Source organism: Mustela nigripes, chromosome 11 (genome assembly GCF_022355385.1).
Source record: "Mustela nigripes isolate SB6536 chromosome 11, MUSNIG.SB6536, whole genome shotgun sequence".
Lineage (NCBI taxonomy): Eukaryota > Metazoa > Chordata > Mammalia > Carnivora > Mustelidae > Mustela > Mustela nigripes.
The window spans coordinates 33,102,011-33,119,806 of NC_081567.1; the positions used below are offsets into that span (position 1 = coordinate 33,102,011).

At 40.9% G+C, this 17,796-nt stretch overlaps 1 protein-coding gene across 20 annotated transcripts in view; it reads right to left on the bottom strand.

Moving 5' to 3' along the window:
• The window catches only part of RBFOX1 (RNA binding fox-1 homolog 1), a 1,460,760-nt gene that overhangs the window by 100,512 nt on the left and 1,342,452 nt on the right, over positions 1 to 17,796 (bottom strand). For 15 of the 20 annotated variants that reach the window (XM_059415368.1, XM_059415359.1, XM_059415367.1 and 12 more), the window contains 3 exons: positions 12,642 to 12,734; positions 10,774 to 10,834; positions 1,211 to 1,264 (listed from right to left, as the gene is read on the bottom strand). In XM_059415368.1, coding sequence (XP_059271351.1) covers positions 1,211 to 1,264; positions 10,774 to 10,834; positions 12,642 to 12,734 — 208 coding nt within the window. The remainder of the gene's footprint in view (positions 1 to 1,210; positions 1,265 to 10,773; positions 10,835 to 12,641; positions 12,735 to 17,796) is intronic. The other 5 variants (XM_059415374.1, XM_059415370.1, XM_059415371.1 and 2 more) reach the window with 1 other exon arrangement.

Sequence of the window (17,796 nt, forward strand, 5' to 3'; positions counted from 1 at the left end):
TTTTGTAGCGAACAGGTTCCTCCCCCAGAAGCATCAACACAGTCAATTCAAGGTCATAGAGTCACCGGAGTTAACTCAGGCTTATGGTAATAATCACATGCGAAGAACAAACATTGCCAGTCTGAAATCCAGAACTTAGCTATCCTATTGGACCTTCCCAGATTTACCATTTTTTTCTTTGTTGAGTTGGTTACTCTGCTAGAGTAGCCATCCGAGTGTCCTATGTTCCTGTCGGACACTAGGGTTGATCCATGATTAGGAAATGACAGATGGCATCCCAGAACGGACGAAGCAGGGGGTAGGACTTACCGTGAAGAGGTCATTAAGTGAGGGAATCTGGAGCAACTGGTCATTTATTTCTCCTTATCAAAGAGCAAGGGCCCCATCCAAGAAAAAGTTCTTTTCAATGAACCCATGTGGCAAATCTACTGAAGTTCTAAGATGTTAAATGCAACCTTGTTAATGAGCAAGGGGCTAAGGGGCAGAAGTGACAGGCCCAGCAGAGCCCAAATCTCCACCACTGGGTGCTCCTCCCAAAATGGGCTGAACAGATTTTCTACATGGATTTCCTGATCAAATGGTAGTTGGTGGGTAGCGGGGAAGGGGTGAGAGGAGAGACCTACCCTGGAAGGCAGAGCAGACAGAGAGATGGAATTGCTAAGGAAAGCTGATTTAATAGAGAAAGACTTTTTTTTCTTTTTTTGCTTTTTGGTTTTTTTTGTGTTTGTTTTTCTTTTTTCTCAATTTCTAAATAAGCCTTCTCTTGGCAATTTCAACTCTCTGCCACATTATTGGAATAAGTGGGCCAAGTCTCTGCTTTGCCAGGAAGAAAGAAAGGCAACCCCACGTGGAAATGTGTGGCTAAAACACACATCCAGGCAGATCGAAATAAAATGGGCACGAACAGCTCTACGTTTGTTCAATGTGCCCTTGAACAAAGTCTCGATGTTTTTTTGAGGCAAAATCAATGTAAAATGTCATAAGGAGCTCTGTGTGTACTGCGCAGCATAACGCACGTACCCGATTCCTCTTTATTTTTTAAGGGGTTTAAAACTCGTTTGGTTTCGCTTTAAAAAAAAAAAATCCTTCAGAACTTCTTAGGAGGGGGATTTACGTGGCTCAGATTATTTTACAAAACCTGCTCTTTACTGGCAGGCAAAACACATTTAGAACAGACAAAGTAGAAGCCATGCAAAGAGGAACTCTTTACCTGCATAGAACTCGGGGCTGTAGACCGCACCCACAACTGGATTCAATTTCCAGCCTTAAAATAAATATACAAAAACATTATTATCACATTTGGCTCAACAACTCATATCACTGCAAGTGAACCACAAATCAGATGGGGTGTTGTATTTTTTTAAAATTTTATATTTAGAGGCTATATAGTTTGGGAATGCATAAAAAAGATTTGAAACCTATACCTCGAAAATTAGACTTATGCTTTTGATTTGCTGCCAGCTCAAGTTAATAGGATGGAAACTACTGACCAGCTACAGGTGAACTTTTTGAAAATGCTGTGGTAATTAATTTTCTCCCACATCAATATTTTCTAGAACCACCATAATAATTTCAATTTTTTTTGTCTTCCTCCATGGATCACCACTAGATAATCCATCATGTGTCCCTTCCTGATAAGTTCACAAAAATCTGAAAGCTCACATAAACAGAATTCTTCGTGGCAACATATTCTGATAATTGTCATTCCTAATTATGACCCAGAGAATTCTGAAGTGCTTTTTACATCCCAAAGAAAATGACATTTATCCACTAGAGATTGAGTGTGGAATACATTTCAGTGCATTCAGGAACCATAAAAATTCTTAATCAATGCATGATATCTAAGGTAACTTTCAAACAACCTGTGAATAAGATTAACAGAACCCTGTAATTTTCCCAGTGTTCTGGATGGAACATTTTCTGTAAAATGAATCCTGTCCCCATAGGAACTTTTACTCAAGAAAAGAGCGTACAAGAATATTTGCAAATGGAGAAGCTGTGCACATTGCATACCCATTGGGCATCATTTAGGGAACAACCTCCAAAGAATGGTCACGTTTCAGGGTTTGGTGATTACTTCCTGCTCCTGCTGGTGAGTTTTACGAAAACATCCATTATATGGAATTTCTGAAAGACCAAGAAGGGCAGGCACACTGTCTTTTGTAGAAGACCTTGTGTCCTTGGGCTAAAGGTCAAACACCAGAGTTCCTTTAGTATATGAGTCTGAAAAAAAAGCAATGGTAAAAGTTGGGATGCCAGAGAAGGTATTTCTGACAAGGAGAGCTCTTCCCAGAAGGGAGAGATATGATATCTTTTCATCTGACCTAAGTGATGCACCTAAGAACAGCCAAGAGGTGGCTACAATCTACTGATCCCCTAAGGAAGACAGAGGCTCAATATCTCAGTAGATAGGACCCTGGAGGAACCAGAGAACTTTCTAGAACTTTCTAAGAATTTTTGTTTCTAAGAACGTTCATCCAACTTGAATGAGCTAGCTAGTTTACAGCCCCCAGGATGGTCTTAGGATAGGATTTTTCAAAGTGCAATGCTTTCGTGCCTGGGAGGCTTATTAATGGAAACGTCTGGCCCAATTTTAGATCACCAGAAAGAGACATAAAATTCTGAGATGTGTTGTCCCAACGGTTTCTGAAACTTCACACTGACACCTCCCTCTGTTATATTAACCACATCTTGCCATATAGAAATTGCTATAATGATATAAAAATAAAAATGATCTGGCACATTTCAGAAAATGTGCTTTATGGATTTGGAAAAGGACTTCAGTTTGACCAATTAAAATTCTACTATTTCCTAAAAAAAGGAGAATACCCAATTTCTGTGATCTGTGGACTAATGTCCACAACTCAAGTCCATGGAATCAAACAGAATATAGAGCAAACTGTTGGAAAATAAAGCTTCAGGAGTACCTGGACATATTTAATGTTCTTCCCTAGTCCTCCACAGAAATCTCGAGTTTGTGAACAAAGTATATGAGGACACATATTAAGTGAATAATTAAGTTATGAGTTTATCACTCTTTTTCTTTATCCCTCCATACTCTGCTCATGTCCCTAACTTCTACTGGTGATGGAGACGGGGTCTTTTTGTCACTATTGAAATAAGATTTTGTTTTTTTATATACATCCTCATTAGCTTCCTTAAATATTGCCTTCTACACACAAACTGGGACATACCATTTGCTGAATGTGGACCCACTGATTAATTTTGATGGAACTCTCAAAGACTATAAGTTATGCCAACGGTCTCTCAATTTCTCAGTGAAACAGAGTTCTCAGAGATATCTAAGACTATCCTAAATCATGTTTCTCTCATTTGCCTTTATTCTCCTCATTTCCTTGAAGCCTTCTACCAAATCTCTATCAGTCTTCTATTGATCCATCTATCTATCCATAGATCTATCCATCTATCATCATTTCTCTCTACCCTCTTTTTCATCTATTCATCTATCTACCTATCTATCAATTGATTGCTTGATCATCTCTTGACAAAGTTTACCTGGTGTTATTTAGAGCTCCAGTGTCTTCCCAGGGAAGGCCACTTCATGCCCTTATCTATCTGTTCACCAACTACCTCCCAGCTTACCATGTCTGTTCATGGAAAACTTATTCAATATGTAAAGAATACAATCCCTCATTAGGAGATACGTGATATCTCATGTATGCCAGTACTAACTGAGAAAGGTCAATGATAAGATCTCCTTCACAAGAAACCGACTTGGAATCTGTGAGCAGCAAAATGAAATGTCATGGAAACACCCCTGCAGGTTTTGCCCTGCTCCCCGTCATTGGTCCTTTTTCCTAACCAGTGCTGCTTCCGATGTATGGAAACCAAAGACATTTCTGATCCATACCACAGGCATGAAAACCAACTTCTTACCTCCCTCCTTCCCTGCAGTCTGCTTCTCAGCAAATCTCCCCACTTCAGCAAAAGGCATCTCTCATCCACTTGGCTCCTCAAAGCAAAATTCTTGATAAATAATTTCTTGATTCTCCCATTACCCTCCTACCCTATAGAAAATCCAATTGGTTAGACGTTGAAAGACATTTCCATGCTCTCAACTTCCCTTCCTCGCCATTGGCACCATTCCAGGCCAAGACACTTCTATTTCTCACCTGGATGAGACCCAGCAACAATGTCCTAACACACTCTATCTCTTCCCACTCTTCTTCTCCCTCCTTCCTTTACTCACTCGATTCCTAGTGGTCAAGCCCATTTTAAATGAGTGGATCAGATACGCCATTCTGCTGCTCAAAATTCAACAGCTTCCTTCTGAACTTAGAAGAACACAAACTCTATCCTTGACCCACAAGCTCATACAACCTAACCTCTGTCCATTTACTTCATAGTATGGTTCCCTTCTCTCCAAAATACGGTGACACTGTGCTTTTAAATTTTTACAAAACCACCCAAGATCATTCGAGATCAATTCTGGATTATATCCACTGCTCCCTGTGCTTGGAGAACTTTCCCCAGCTCCTGACAAAGCTGACTTGATATTATGGAGGTCTCCAGAGTCCTCCCTGGGCGGACTACTCAATGCCACTCCTTCCCCTTGAGCTATACCCTGATTCCATTCCCTGTTTTGTTTTTTGCATAACTGTTAACACTACTTGGGTTTATCTTTCTTCTTTCTTTCTTATTCCTAATTGTTTTTATAACCATTCCCCTTCATTAAAATTAATGGTAAAGTGAACAAGAGTGCTGTCCAATGTGAATTCCCAGCACCTAAAACTGCATTTGGCAAATAGTCAAGGCTCCATAAATATTTACTTAGTTTTGCTCTAAAGGAACAGAAGGAATAGAGAGCTTTTTCTAATGGGCTCATTCCGTTTTGGCTAGGATTCTGTCTCCTTCCAATCTCCAATGACCTGCTTCCTGATATACATCTAATAAAGAAGGACTCTGTTAGGGGTGACTGTCTTCAAGGCAGAGTAAGTAAGGATCTAGACCCTCAGAATCACCCCTGCTCAGACTTACAGAGCTCATGCAGGCTTATGTAAATGTATGTAAATCACATGTAGATAGCCTCCTAGTCCCTGTGACTCCTTCCAGTACCTGGAAGAGACCCTTAGGATAACCCTGCTGGAGACAGGAGACTGCACTGTCAGGAAGATGGACAAAATGATCCCCGTTTTAAGTTCTCAGGCAGTCTGTGTACATCCTCAAGCCTTGCAAATTCAGAGATTTTGATCAAGGACATTAAACCGAACAATGAGGCTTACAACAAAAGAGAACAGCTGAGAAAGCCCACTGCTCCCAGCCTCTCAGGGACGCCCATACAACAAGGCAATGGAGCAGAGACCAGACATAGGAGCTCTGTAGAGAGACCCCCCTCTAGGGCTGGGTCTCAAGGGGCTGCATCCAAATCAGCACTCCCCTCCTCAAATTTAGCTTCTCAAAGGTCATCTGCCAGCTTGCTGTAGAAAAACGCTGCCTAAGCTCGCCAGAGTTAACTATGGCTGTATTAGATTTTAAAAGTCAAGTCTGAATGTGCACACAAAAAATCTGCACATGTCTTCTCTAGGGCTTTGTTGGGTTGGATAGCAAAGAAACATATTCAAGAAAGTGCCCTTAAATGCACCACAGGGGTTTCTGGAACTGCATACCAATGCTTTCTAAAGACATCTACTGAAGATGCCAGGCAACGCCCAAAATGAAAAGTTAGTTGCACACTGCGTTTGGTTCGCCCACTATTTTTTTTTTCTTTTGCAACATATATTCATGGCCAACATTCAGATTTCATTACAATACAGGATTTCTGGTTTTCTTGAAAGTTCCGTAGAAATAGCCCACTTTAGAGTATGAATCCCACACAGACCAATTTGCTGGAAGTGACCAGGGATCACACCACTTAGCCCCCAGTTAGCCGCAGACACCCATGCTCCCTATTTGGCTTAGAGGCCGAATGCCAGCAATCTTTGATTATTATCCTGTCCTGCTTTTCCTTCTAATAGAGAAATAATTTGCTTTTCCTTGTATGGAAATGGAAGATAGTTCAAAAAGAACGTGAGTTTTTCAAACCCTCTCTGTTAGCTTATCTATTTTACTTGCCTAGCCTCTGCTGGCATCTGAATATTTGATCCTGAAATTAGTATGTCTATCAGGAAATTCAATTTACGATCTCTAGCAAAAATGAAACAAGATGACTACTTATTATTGAGATTACTGTGTAATTAAATTTTTAGGGCATTTCGTAGACCTGGTCCTAGGTTGAGCACTTAAATCCGTAATAAACACAAATAGCCCAGAAAGTAGGTCCCACTGTAGCTCAGTTTCCACTTAAGAACACTGGTGTGTGGAGGGTTTCCACAACTTGCCTGTAGTTCAGAAGCCAGTGAAAGGCAGAGCTGATATAAGGTCTACTTCTCTCTCTATAGTCTTGGGGGTTTTTTGTTGTTGTTGTTGTTTTTTGTCCAATTTTTATCCTTCCTAAGCTGTCTGAGAAAAAAAAAAATCCACATCCAGTATCCAGGGAATCCCAAAGAATCTGGTTCGCAACTTGTTTTGCACTGCAAACATCTGATCTGCAGAGAGTACAATGAACCCCAGCTCTGGTCTGAGGGCTGCTGTCCTGGGGAGGAATCAGCAAGACAGAAGTAGCCCAACTCCCTCTTTGGGAAGCTCTCTGATCAATAGTGTTTGCAGAACCCTGGATGTCATTCTACAGTCTTCTCTCATATCCAAGCTCAAATGTCTTAGGAAATGTAACGCCTTGATGTTGGTATAACAGAGCCCGCTGGGTTTAGGTGTTTAGGATCTGGTCTTCTGGCTTCACCGGAAGCTGTGTGGCTGGTTAAGCTCTTGCCTGGCATGTGACTGAAGGGACGCATGAATGTGACGCTGGTGCTGACAGTGATATTTCACCATGTGAAGATGACCTCAAAATGTGATGGCTCTAGGAAGTTATATTTGCTGAAGTGTACGTTGGTGACTGTAACTTTTCTCATTTTGACCCGACTTCATGGGACCTGATTTATCTTCTCTTCCCCACTCCCAGCTTTACTGAGGTATAATTGACAACTAAGATTTGTACATATTTAAAGTGTACAACTTGTTGACTTGAGATTACATATACACTGCAAGATATCAGCACAATCAAACTAACTTACGTATTCATCATCTCACATAGTAACTTTCTTTCCCTTCCTTCCTTCCTTCCTTCCTAACATTTTATTTATTTATTTGACAGAGAGAGACACAGCAAGAGAGGGAACACAAGCAGGGGGAGTGGGAGAGGGAGAAGCAGACGCCCCACTGAGGAGGGAGCCCAATGCAGGCCTCGATCCCAGGACCCTGGGATCATGACCTGAGCCGAAGGCAGGCGTCCAGTGACTGAGCCACACAGGTGCCTCTTTCTTTCTTCCCTCCTTCCTCCTTTCCCTTCCTTCCTTTTTATTCTTTTTGTGGTGACAATATCCCTTTTAACATAGTCACCCTTGTTAAGGATCAGAGAGGGCCCCATTATCTTCTGTTGTATTGCAATTGATGGGAAGGGTTCCTCGCAGTGATAACCCTCAGAAATGATGGATTGGAAAGCTTTGAGAACTGCTGTTCTTTGACTACCAAGAGTCTCCACAATCTCTCCTATAGAATCTAGCTGCTTTATGTCATTGGGATTTGTATTTGTTTCTTAAGTCGGTTCAGCTGTGACTGTCTCATACTCAGTCCACATGACAGGATAAGCTCAAGTGTTCTCTTTCAGGTACTGGGATGAGAAACCCAATGACTTATTCTCGGAAACTCAGGATGCGTGGCTACCTGGAATGCGATGTGGGATGCTGATGCCTCAAAAACAGGCATTTGGGGCTGAACATATAGGAATCCTTTTGGTATTGTGGTCCGTTGCCTTTCGTGTGCAGGTCTGTAAGATGATGGAGGGGAAGTGACGTTCTTGTATTCACACAGGCATGACCACAAGGTTTGTTACTCCAGAACAAAAAGGAAAGACTTCACTAAGGACTTCATCTCTTCCAGCCTCAGGTTTTGCCTCTTTAAAACAGGGATAAGTAGGTCCTCTTTGTAGAACTTCATGTGGGTCTGGAACATTTAAAATGCTTAACATGATGCCACATGGTCATTGTTCTGGGAATGCTGGCTATTAATGGATGGGCTTTGAACTGTGTCCCTAAATTCCACTGGGCTAGTGTTCAACCCTGGGTAGGACATGGATCAATAACTTCCTTTAAAATAAACATGCATCCGTATGGCTTAGGGAACAATATTTGCCTTCCCTTGCTTCGTTTTCTCACATCAACACACCTGAGCACCTACGCACACGCACGCTAGAACTCCCTTGCACACGTGTGCACATGCACAGGGTTCCCACTTCGTCATTACAGGAAATGCCCAGCGGTGGGGTTGATGTCATCATGTATTAACTCTGGCAAGTTGCAGAGCTATCATTTTTACCTAAGTAGAAAGGCCTCATGATGCATACATCAGAAATTTGTTTCATTTCAGCACTGGGCACTCAGTCTGCTGTGGAAACTTTCTTTCTTTCTTTTTTTTTTTTTTAAGATTTTATTTATTTGACAGAGAGAGAGAAATCACAAGTAGGCAGAGAGGCAGGCAGAGAGAGAGAGGGGGGAGGAAGCAGGCTCCCTGCAGAGCAGAGAGCCCAAGGTGGGCCTCGATCCCAGGACCCTGGGATCACGACCTGAGCGGAAGGCAGAGGCTTTAACCCACTGAGCCACCCAGGCACCCCTTGTGGAGACTTTCTATACCATTTAAGGCCATGTCTTGGGTGGTTGGAGCTGGAAAAATGGGTCAGCAGAATAAACAATTCTTCTGATCTTTCCAGCTGGAGCCCTGTTATATTGAGGGTATATCTCTGTTTAATGGTGCCCCTTTTAAAAATAAGAACAGACTGACTTAGCCAAATTGGTAGTCAATGCACAAGGGAAAAGAAAAAGAAAACCAAAACTACTAAATGCTAATACTACTGTTTATAATAACAACAACACAAAATTCAAATGTCAATCAGTACGGAAAGAAGGTAGAACTAAACCCATTAATCAGGATGCCTGCGAGGCTCAGTCGGTTAAGCCTCTACCTTTAGCTGGGGCCATGATCCCAGGGTTCTCAGATCAGATCCCATACTGGGCTCCTTGCTCAGCAGGGAGTCTGCTTCTCCCTCTGCCTGTCACCTCCCCTGCTTGTGAACACTCTCTTGCTCACACTCTCTCTCAAATAAATAAATAAAATCTTAAAAATAAAAGAATAAAACCATATATCCATTTCAGAGAATGTTATGTAATTGCTAAAAAGAATGAGTTTGGTCTCTATGCATTAAAATTGAAGGAACTCCCTATTGATATCTAAAAGCCAATGAAAAATGACGTGCACACAATAACATTTATAGAAAAAGTGTGTACATGACACCATGTATATTACAAATATATACTTATTACATATATATGCATAAAAATGCAAAGTCAAAAAACAGATAATAATCTATAACGGGGTGTCCTCTGGGGAGCTAGGGCACTGAGCTGGCAGTGGCATTATTCAAAATATATTTAACCTTTTCATTAATGTTTATTATTGTTATTATTTTTTGGAATGAATCTCTATTTCCATGTCTCACATGTAACTAAAATATTAAAAATGGAAAGTTTCATACATTTTCCTCTATGACAGCAATTAAATTAAATCATTTTTGCAAACCTACAAAACAGAGGAAAAATGTCTTCCAGTCTTCTAGTTCAACTCAACCATTAGCATTTTGAGGCAATGCCTTCCATAATTTGGTTGAAATCATGCTATACTTTTCCATTTAAAACTTTTTCATTCATTAGGGGCTCTGTAGAGTTCTCACCTGGCTCATTTTAATGGGTATAGTATCCCATTTAGTGTGTATACTTTGATTTACTGCATTAAATTCTTCCCAGCTTTTTGGTACCATTAAGTATTATTGCTGGCCCCCACACCTTAAGTATCTTATGAGAGATGCGTTCTGGGAAAGATTAAAGAATCAAAATGGTAGAACACTCTCAACTCTTGTTATGAATGTGAATTCTGATCATGAGGGGTTTTGAGAGGGCTTCTTGGTTAGGAAGGACAGAGATGCGTTGTCCTGAAGGGGTCTGCAATACGTGACAACATCCTCACCCGGCTCAAAACAGCATTGGGGAACCGGAAGAAAGACTGCACCCACCCAATGGTGGTCCTCAGGAGACACCCTCCAAGCCACTTTGAAACTCTCACAGCTCCAGAGAAGACCTAAGGCCAGAACCAAACTCTGAAGCCCCTCTTCCAGAAACGACGAGGGATGAGCAAAGATGTTGTGGTGGTGGAAAAAAAGGAAACAAAACTTCCATTCTCCCTCAACTTACTAAAATAACAGCAAAGTAATTGACCCAAGTCATCCTTGAATGACCGTATTTCACCCCAAATGGGAGTTAGTCTGGAGAGATTGGAGGAAAGGGCAGGCATGCTTGACCTGAAAACTATATTTGCCCCTGTTGTGAAAATTATCTTTTTATAAAAATTATTATTTAAGTCTAGTTGGCCTACAGTATTACATTAGTTTCAGGTGTACAACATGGTGATTTGACATATTCAGGGCTCACCAACAGACTATTTTCAGTAGTCACTGAAAAATATTGTACTGATTCACATGGTTCACTGTAGCAGGTCAGCAGCCACACTGGCAGCCACACCGAGGCTAACAGAGTTTATGGAAACATACTCCCTGGTTAAATGATACTTAAGAGATACAGAGCTAGGGATGAGTTCTTGTCAAGTACTTACCATTTGTATAAGGGTTGACAGTCTTTTTATTTGTCATTACACGTGCTGTGGCATTATTTACCTATGTACACAGAAAACTCAAATGAGCACAAATTCCAGGGCCAGCCCACAGTTCAATTAGTTGCATGCATTATGACTGTGATTACTTATTAAAAAAAAAAAAAACTAAAATGCATTTTAATTTATAAAAGGCAGTAGGTGCATAACAAAATCATACATTTTTATAATTACATTTACTTCATAACCATTTTAACTTACAAATCATTTCAATAAAGCAATGTCATATCATTTAAAAGTTTAATAAGGAGACAGTAAAAGCAAATTAAAAGGAACTGCATAATTGAAGACTTAAAAGCATGCGTGTACTCCATGGTAACACAGAAACAATAAATATTTTTAAACACAAAATAAAATTCATATGAAGGAACATGCAGTGGAGTAGAAGAGGGGAGAGACAAGGTACAAGGGAACATAAATGTCAAAAAAAAAAAAGGGACAAACAAGATTTAGCTGTGTGCAACACGTTGGGAGGGAAGGACCATCGGGAGAGCAACATCTAGCATTCAACACTTGAAACAAGAGCCTTCGACATCGCAAGAATTAACAAGATCATTCAAGCTTTAAAGTCACAGCTAACAAAAGGATAAAAGAGAGGGTGCATTGTTTAACACAATATGGAGTTAACAATCTGAGTAAGATGTGCACTGTCATGTCTCAATCCAGTCAGTGCCTCCCAGGCTCGCTTAGAACGTACACTCAATTACAGGCGTACCGGTACCCAAAAAAATAGAGCATCAAGAAAACTTAATACGACAAGTCAAAAAAATACCACGTGGTATATATATGTATAGAGATAACCAGCACTAGATACGTGAAGCGGCAGATGGACTTCACCACTTACCATTCACCACCATCGCCAGCATGGGTTTGTATACAGTTACCATGGTTACTGAGAGTTTGGTGAGGGGCCTAAGCGTTATCGTCGAGGGGGGGGAAAACGAAAGGCAAAATATGCAACATCTTACTCCAAAGACTAAAGCATTTTTAACTGGTATTTTTTTTTTTTTAAAGTTTTAACAAATATAACCCTGTGGCCATGTTGAGGGAGATCCAGTGGTAGAAAGAGTAGATTCTGAGTATCCAAATTTGAGCATTTATTTTTATTATTTTTCTTTTTCAGTGAAGAGAGGCCAGATATTTAACAGGAAATCCTGTTCGGTTATTTACTTTATTACTGAAAGAAGGCAAAGGTTCAAACTGGCTTCTTAAACGAAAACAAAACAAACAACAACAACAACAACAAAAAAATGAAAGATTCAGTGACAAAGACCTCTCATTTTTTTTTTTTTTTTAAAAACAATAAACAGTTTTTCTTCCGAATGCTACTGCTTTCGCCATTTGAGTCAATTTGGACACCACTGTGGATCCCTCGTCAACCCTGCAGTGGAAAGAAAAAGAAAAGGAAAAAAAGAAAAAGAAAAAGAAAAAAAAAGAAAAGAAACTGCTCTGTTTTTTGGTTTTGTTTTGCATACTGTCTCCACTGTTTGGAACCTACTGCACTCGTTGCTCATTAAAACACAGAAAATTAAGGAAAAAAAAATGTTCAGAGTAACCTTTCTTTTGTCTCACTTTTGCCATTCACCTTTCGTCAGTAATAAGAAGAACATAATAAAGTGAAATAAAAAAAAAAAGTAAGGCCAGTTTTCCTTTTTATATATAAATATAAAAATATATATATATATATATATATAAACAATGAGAAGGGAGTAGGGTCACATACAAGACACGGTGATGCATCTGGAACAACGAATGAGCGTGAAGCAGACATTTATAAAGAAGATGTAAAGGAAAATATTTTGAACATGCACCTCGATTTTACGGCCCTCTACCACGGTGCCGTGTAATTTCTCCCTCGCCCTGTCCGCATCGGCACTATTTTCGAAAGTTACGAAACCAAATCCCTGCATGCAGGAGGGAGAAGGGGAAAACAACATGCACATTATTATTCCAGTCAACGACCACTGTGTAACGTTCTCTCGCTTTAATTTCTATTTCTTGTCCTGGCTTCAGTTCTGTAACATGCAAATTAGAGAAATTATAAGAATACAAAGATGTGCAATAAGTAAGCGACAAATGTGAACAAGATTTTTTTTTTCTGTCACCAGTTAGCTGTAACCCCTGAAGAATTCAAAGAATGATACCAAAAATACCTTTCTAAATGTCACTACAGAAGAAAATAAGTCTAACGGAAAGAAAATGAGATCAAAATAAATTTACAGTGTCTTCACAGAGAAGAAAATGAAATAACGAGGAAAAAAAAAAAAGGGAACCACTTTCTTGACATGCAAATTAAGAATAAAATAAAATAAAACGTGTGCACGGAATTCAACAATGAATGCCAAAATCTTCTAACATTGCCTACAGAGTCATGCCGTGTGGTCTTAAGAACATCTCTTCTTCATGCAATTTTAGGGTTATTTAGATTTGTCAATTTTACAGCCTTAACTTCTCAAAAATAAAAATTAGAAGCCTAAAAAAAAAAAAGGAAAGACCTTTTTCATAATAAATCTTAACCTCTTTGATCTAATAAACAAAATAATCACATGAAATGAATTGAAATAAACATCAATTGGTTAATAATGCAAAGAGTTCAAGTTGCCCTTTTTTATATCAATACTTCCCCCGCCCCTCAAAAACATACACGCTTCTGAACTAGTCAACTTTCCAGGCTAACTTCATTAACTGAAAAGGGAAACGTATGCATATACCGTGTAACATTCTAAGACATTATCTTGATAGCCACTTGTCAAGTCAACAGAAAATAAAGGAGCTCAGTTAAGAGACTTATTCGCAGTAACACTCTGGGCGCTACCTCTCTTACTGATAGATAATAAACCCTTTCCTTCGCCACTGGCATATTTTGTTTTAATATTTCAGCCTCAAAAAACAACCCCACTAAACGTCACATTGTCAAAAACCACCTTTTTTCCTTCACTGACACTGTTCCTAAGAAGAGTACAGAGAATATGACACATTATTTTTAAAACCCCTAAAAATATTTGTACATCTTGTTCAGAAATATACACCAACCTTTTGAAACCATTCCAGTATAAATTTGCCCAGCTTGTTCTGGCGAAACAATGCAATGTGTCGGGATGCCTATTTGCAACAGGGTAAACTTCAGTAAAGGGGCATGTTGGTTTCTAGCTTAGTTGGGACACTGATAAAAGAAAGAGTAATTACAAACAACAAGTAGTCAAGCTACTAGTGCTAACCCAACCTCTCGCTACATTGCTGAAGGGATTTCCAAAGCGTGGGGTATTCAGAGAGGTGCTGGCCCAAGGTCTGCCTGAAGAGAGAACTTTCCAAAGTCAACGTGAGCTCATCTATAGGAGATCCCATCCGGGGATGGATCCAAGCTAAATTAAATGATTATGATACAGAATTCTATAGAGAAAAAAATAAGCAGCTTTACTTTGGAGGACTGGACTGAGAAGTCTTTGATAATAGGACCCACTGTGAGGATCTGAGATGAGGATGGGTCTGGATGATTCGACTAGTATAAGACTTTATGCTCCATAACAGAAGAACTTTGTCTCGGACATCGCTTGTGGTATGCCCATGTGAGGTGTCCAAGTAGCCGAACCGGTGAGTTGTGCAGGAACAGCTCTTTAATGGACTGAAGACAGAATTTGAGGGGTTTGCTCCACGAATGGCGCTGACTCTTGGTCAGAGGGTCCCAAACTTGGTTGCCCAGTGAAAGGAAGTGGGGGCCCTAGCATATGAACATTAGGATTCCTGAACGCTGCCATGTGTCTACCCAATCAGAATCTCAGAGTGGAGCCCAGACATCTGTCTGCTGAGAAGGCTACAGTGTGCCCCAGCAGCTGCATTTCCATGGCCTCTCTTATTACCAAGCACCATCAAAGGCAAGTCCCAGTTCATTGTATGAGGTAGACTATTTCATTGCCAATGTCCAATGGGCACCCTATTCAGTGGAGTGAGTTTCGGAGGTGACCATCTGTCTGACATGGTGATTTGGATCTTGGGCGTATAGCCACAGTCTCCTCAAAATCAAACTCTCTAGCACACGCAGAATCTCATACAACCAACAAATAAAGGAAATAAGGCTGCTGGCTGCATCAGGGGCAATTCTCTGACAAGGAAAGCAAAGAAAGTCCACAGTTCGAGTCTTAAAGATGGAAGGCTTGATGACATCATTGCCATCCACAGGCACCAGTCATTAATTAGCACCACAGCCCCATGAAAGGGGACATTTAACTCCCCCACCCAACGTCATCCCAAAGAATCAGATCATTGTGATTCTTTTCTGACCCCAGAGCAAATCACACTGGCCTAAAATCTGCACTGTGGGCATCAGGGAGACATGAAAGTGGAGACAGAAATAGGTTCTGAAATCCCATGTGAAGTTCATAAACCACAAAGCAAGTAGTTCACTACAGCCCCAAATTCTTCCCTGTTTTGAAGTCAGATAACATATATGGATTCTTCTTATTCTTACTCTCATGTTCTGCTACACTTCTCTCTCTTTCTCTCTGTTTTATTTGTTTTTTTGTTTTTGAGGTCTTCAATATTTCTTATTTCCAGCTGCTGAGATGACTGGTTGAGATTCTAGAAAGTTGAATGCAGAAGTGCTTGCTCCAGACATAGGCCCCAAATATCAAAGGGACTATCCTACCTCTTCCATTGGACAGTCACCCCCTCCCCTTCCACAAGGCAAGAAGGAATATGGCCTCGGGCCAGAAGATCACCGGAATTCTCATCTGAAGCGTGACACCCATTACCTGGCACAAGGCACAATTCCAAGGCACAACTTGGAGTTCTTAAAAACTTTCTGAGTATTTTTATGTCAGCCTTAAGAAGGGGAACGGAAGGAGCACATTCTGGACTTGGCCTGAGAGCTCAGGAGCTGGGTACAATGCTGGATGTGGAACCCTGAACGTTCTAGAACACACAGGATGCACAGAGCATGGCCCAGGTGCTCTTTGTTGCAGGAGATGCACTGCTTCCGGAGCTCACCTCAGCAGAGGGGTGGAGAGTGTTCACTCCCAGGGTCAATGCCCTTTCTTCACAGAAGCCTTCCCACCCCTAACAGTCTTGGCCTGCCTGCTCGCTCCCTTGCCATAGAGCACAGCCCGCACCCTGACCGTGGCTGGTCTTAGTGGTTCGTCTCCCCCACCACTCAGGAAAGTCTATGAGGACCGCTTCCGTCTCACTGACCATGGATTCACCCATCTTCTTGTCCCAAGGAGGGAACTAGTCCTCACAAATCATCTACTGAATCAAAGGTTAGACAGACTGTCTATTTCCTGGGTATATTAAGAAGTAGCTCTCTCTGGTTGTATCCCCCACATACATCATTTCAGAGTTCAACAACATGTTTTTAAATCTCCTAAAAGGAAAAATGAATGATAGGATCTCTTACCCCTAAATGCTACTAAATTCTCATTTTTGAAGTCGGTTGTGTCTTTTTAAAATGTGGCTTCCCTGTATACTTGCTATCCATGTGCCCAGGAGCTATTTATGGTATATGTTCTCAGGATAACATAGATACTACCTGTATCTTAATAGGGTATGTGCAAACACGCACATGCACGCGCGCGCACACACACACACACACACACTCACACACCAAACACCCAGAACACACAGCCATGCTCTGTGAGGACTGACTGACCTGCCTCAGGGACCAGCTCCAAAGATAATGACCAGACAGTGAGCTCTGGCTCTGAGGGCCCACATGCTTCCTGGCTGCTTCTCCGGTGCCAAATGATGCACGCGAGGTCGTAACAGTGGTTCAGGTTTCTTAACCATTTAAATGGAAATGTCCCTTTAAATAAGGCCCTTTCCTGCAGAGGATAATGTCAAGTCTGAAAAATATCCCTGGGTGAGTGGCTGTCCCCATTTAGCAGTTCCCCCAAAGGACTGTCTCGAGGACACTCCACTTCACACCACAACAGTCAGCCCCCAGCACCTGCCAGAACGCCTCTTTCCCAGGGAGCCTACCCACCCAGGCTATTCTTGAAGTCTCCTAATCAAAAGTAAGAAGCAGGTTCACAAAGTCAGTCACTGGATGCGGCAAACTTAAACGGTCTTCACCGCTAAAGCCCTAGAGACAGGCTAATCGTGGCAATGACGGAAGAGGGATTAAAAATAGTTCCTCCATTGTACTTTCAAAATAGCAAATGATATTCTTCTAATGTCCCAAAACAGCTCTCGAAAGGAATTAAACAGCTTTTTCTAACTGGCAAAAGTTACAAAACAAAATATAAAATAAATATAAATTAAAACAAAAAACAAAAAACAAAACAAAAAAAAACACAACAACCTTTAAAGGCATTAGTGCCACAAACTCAGGATTACAAGAGAGTTGGTCAACATTCCGGGTCATCTAGGATTTTGCCAAGAATGCATCAGGCCTCAGTGAAAAGGATTAGTTAGGCTAGGCACATTTTTCTTTTCTTTTCTTTTTTAAGATTTTATTTTTAAGTCATCTCTACACCCAACGTGGGGCTCGAACTCACAACCCCAAGATCAAGATCACTCTACCAACTGAGCCAGCCAGGCACCCCGGGCATGTTATTTCTTAATGCACTTTGCCTTGCAAGGTATAGAATCAGCTTCTATAATGATTTTTAACTAAGGAGCAGAAAGAAAATGAACTTATATTTCCCCCAGCCTAGAGGTCACACTGCTGATATAAAAATAACTAAAGTATTTGAAATTTGGGGAGAAGACCCCTGCACTGGCAGAACCAGAGAGTATAATAATTTTTTTTTTTTTTTTAAATCTCATGCAGCATATCACGACATCATTTTGGCCACGGAAAGGAAAGTACTAGAATTTTCTTCCCTCACATCAAGCTGTATCATCCTATTTAGGATGGAAAGGGTGCAAACTACCCAAGGAATAATGCATGGGTTTGTGTGCTTCCCGGGAAGGAGGTGGTTGCTATGCCCAGGAGGGGTAGCACTTGCTCCCTTAGAGAAAACCGGTTCTTCT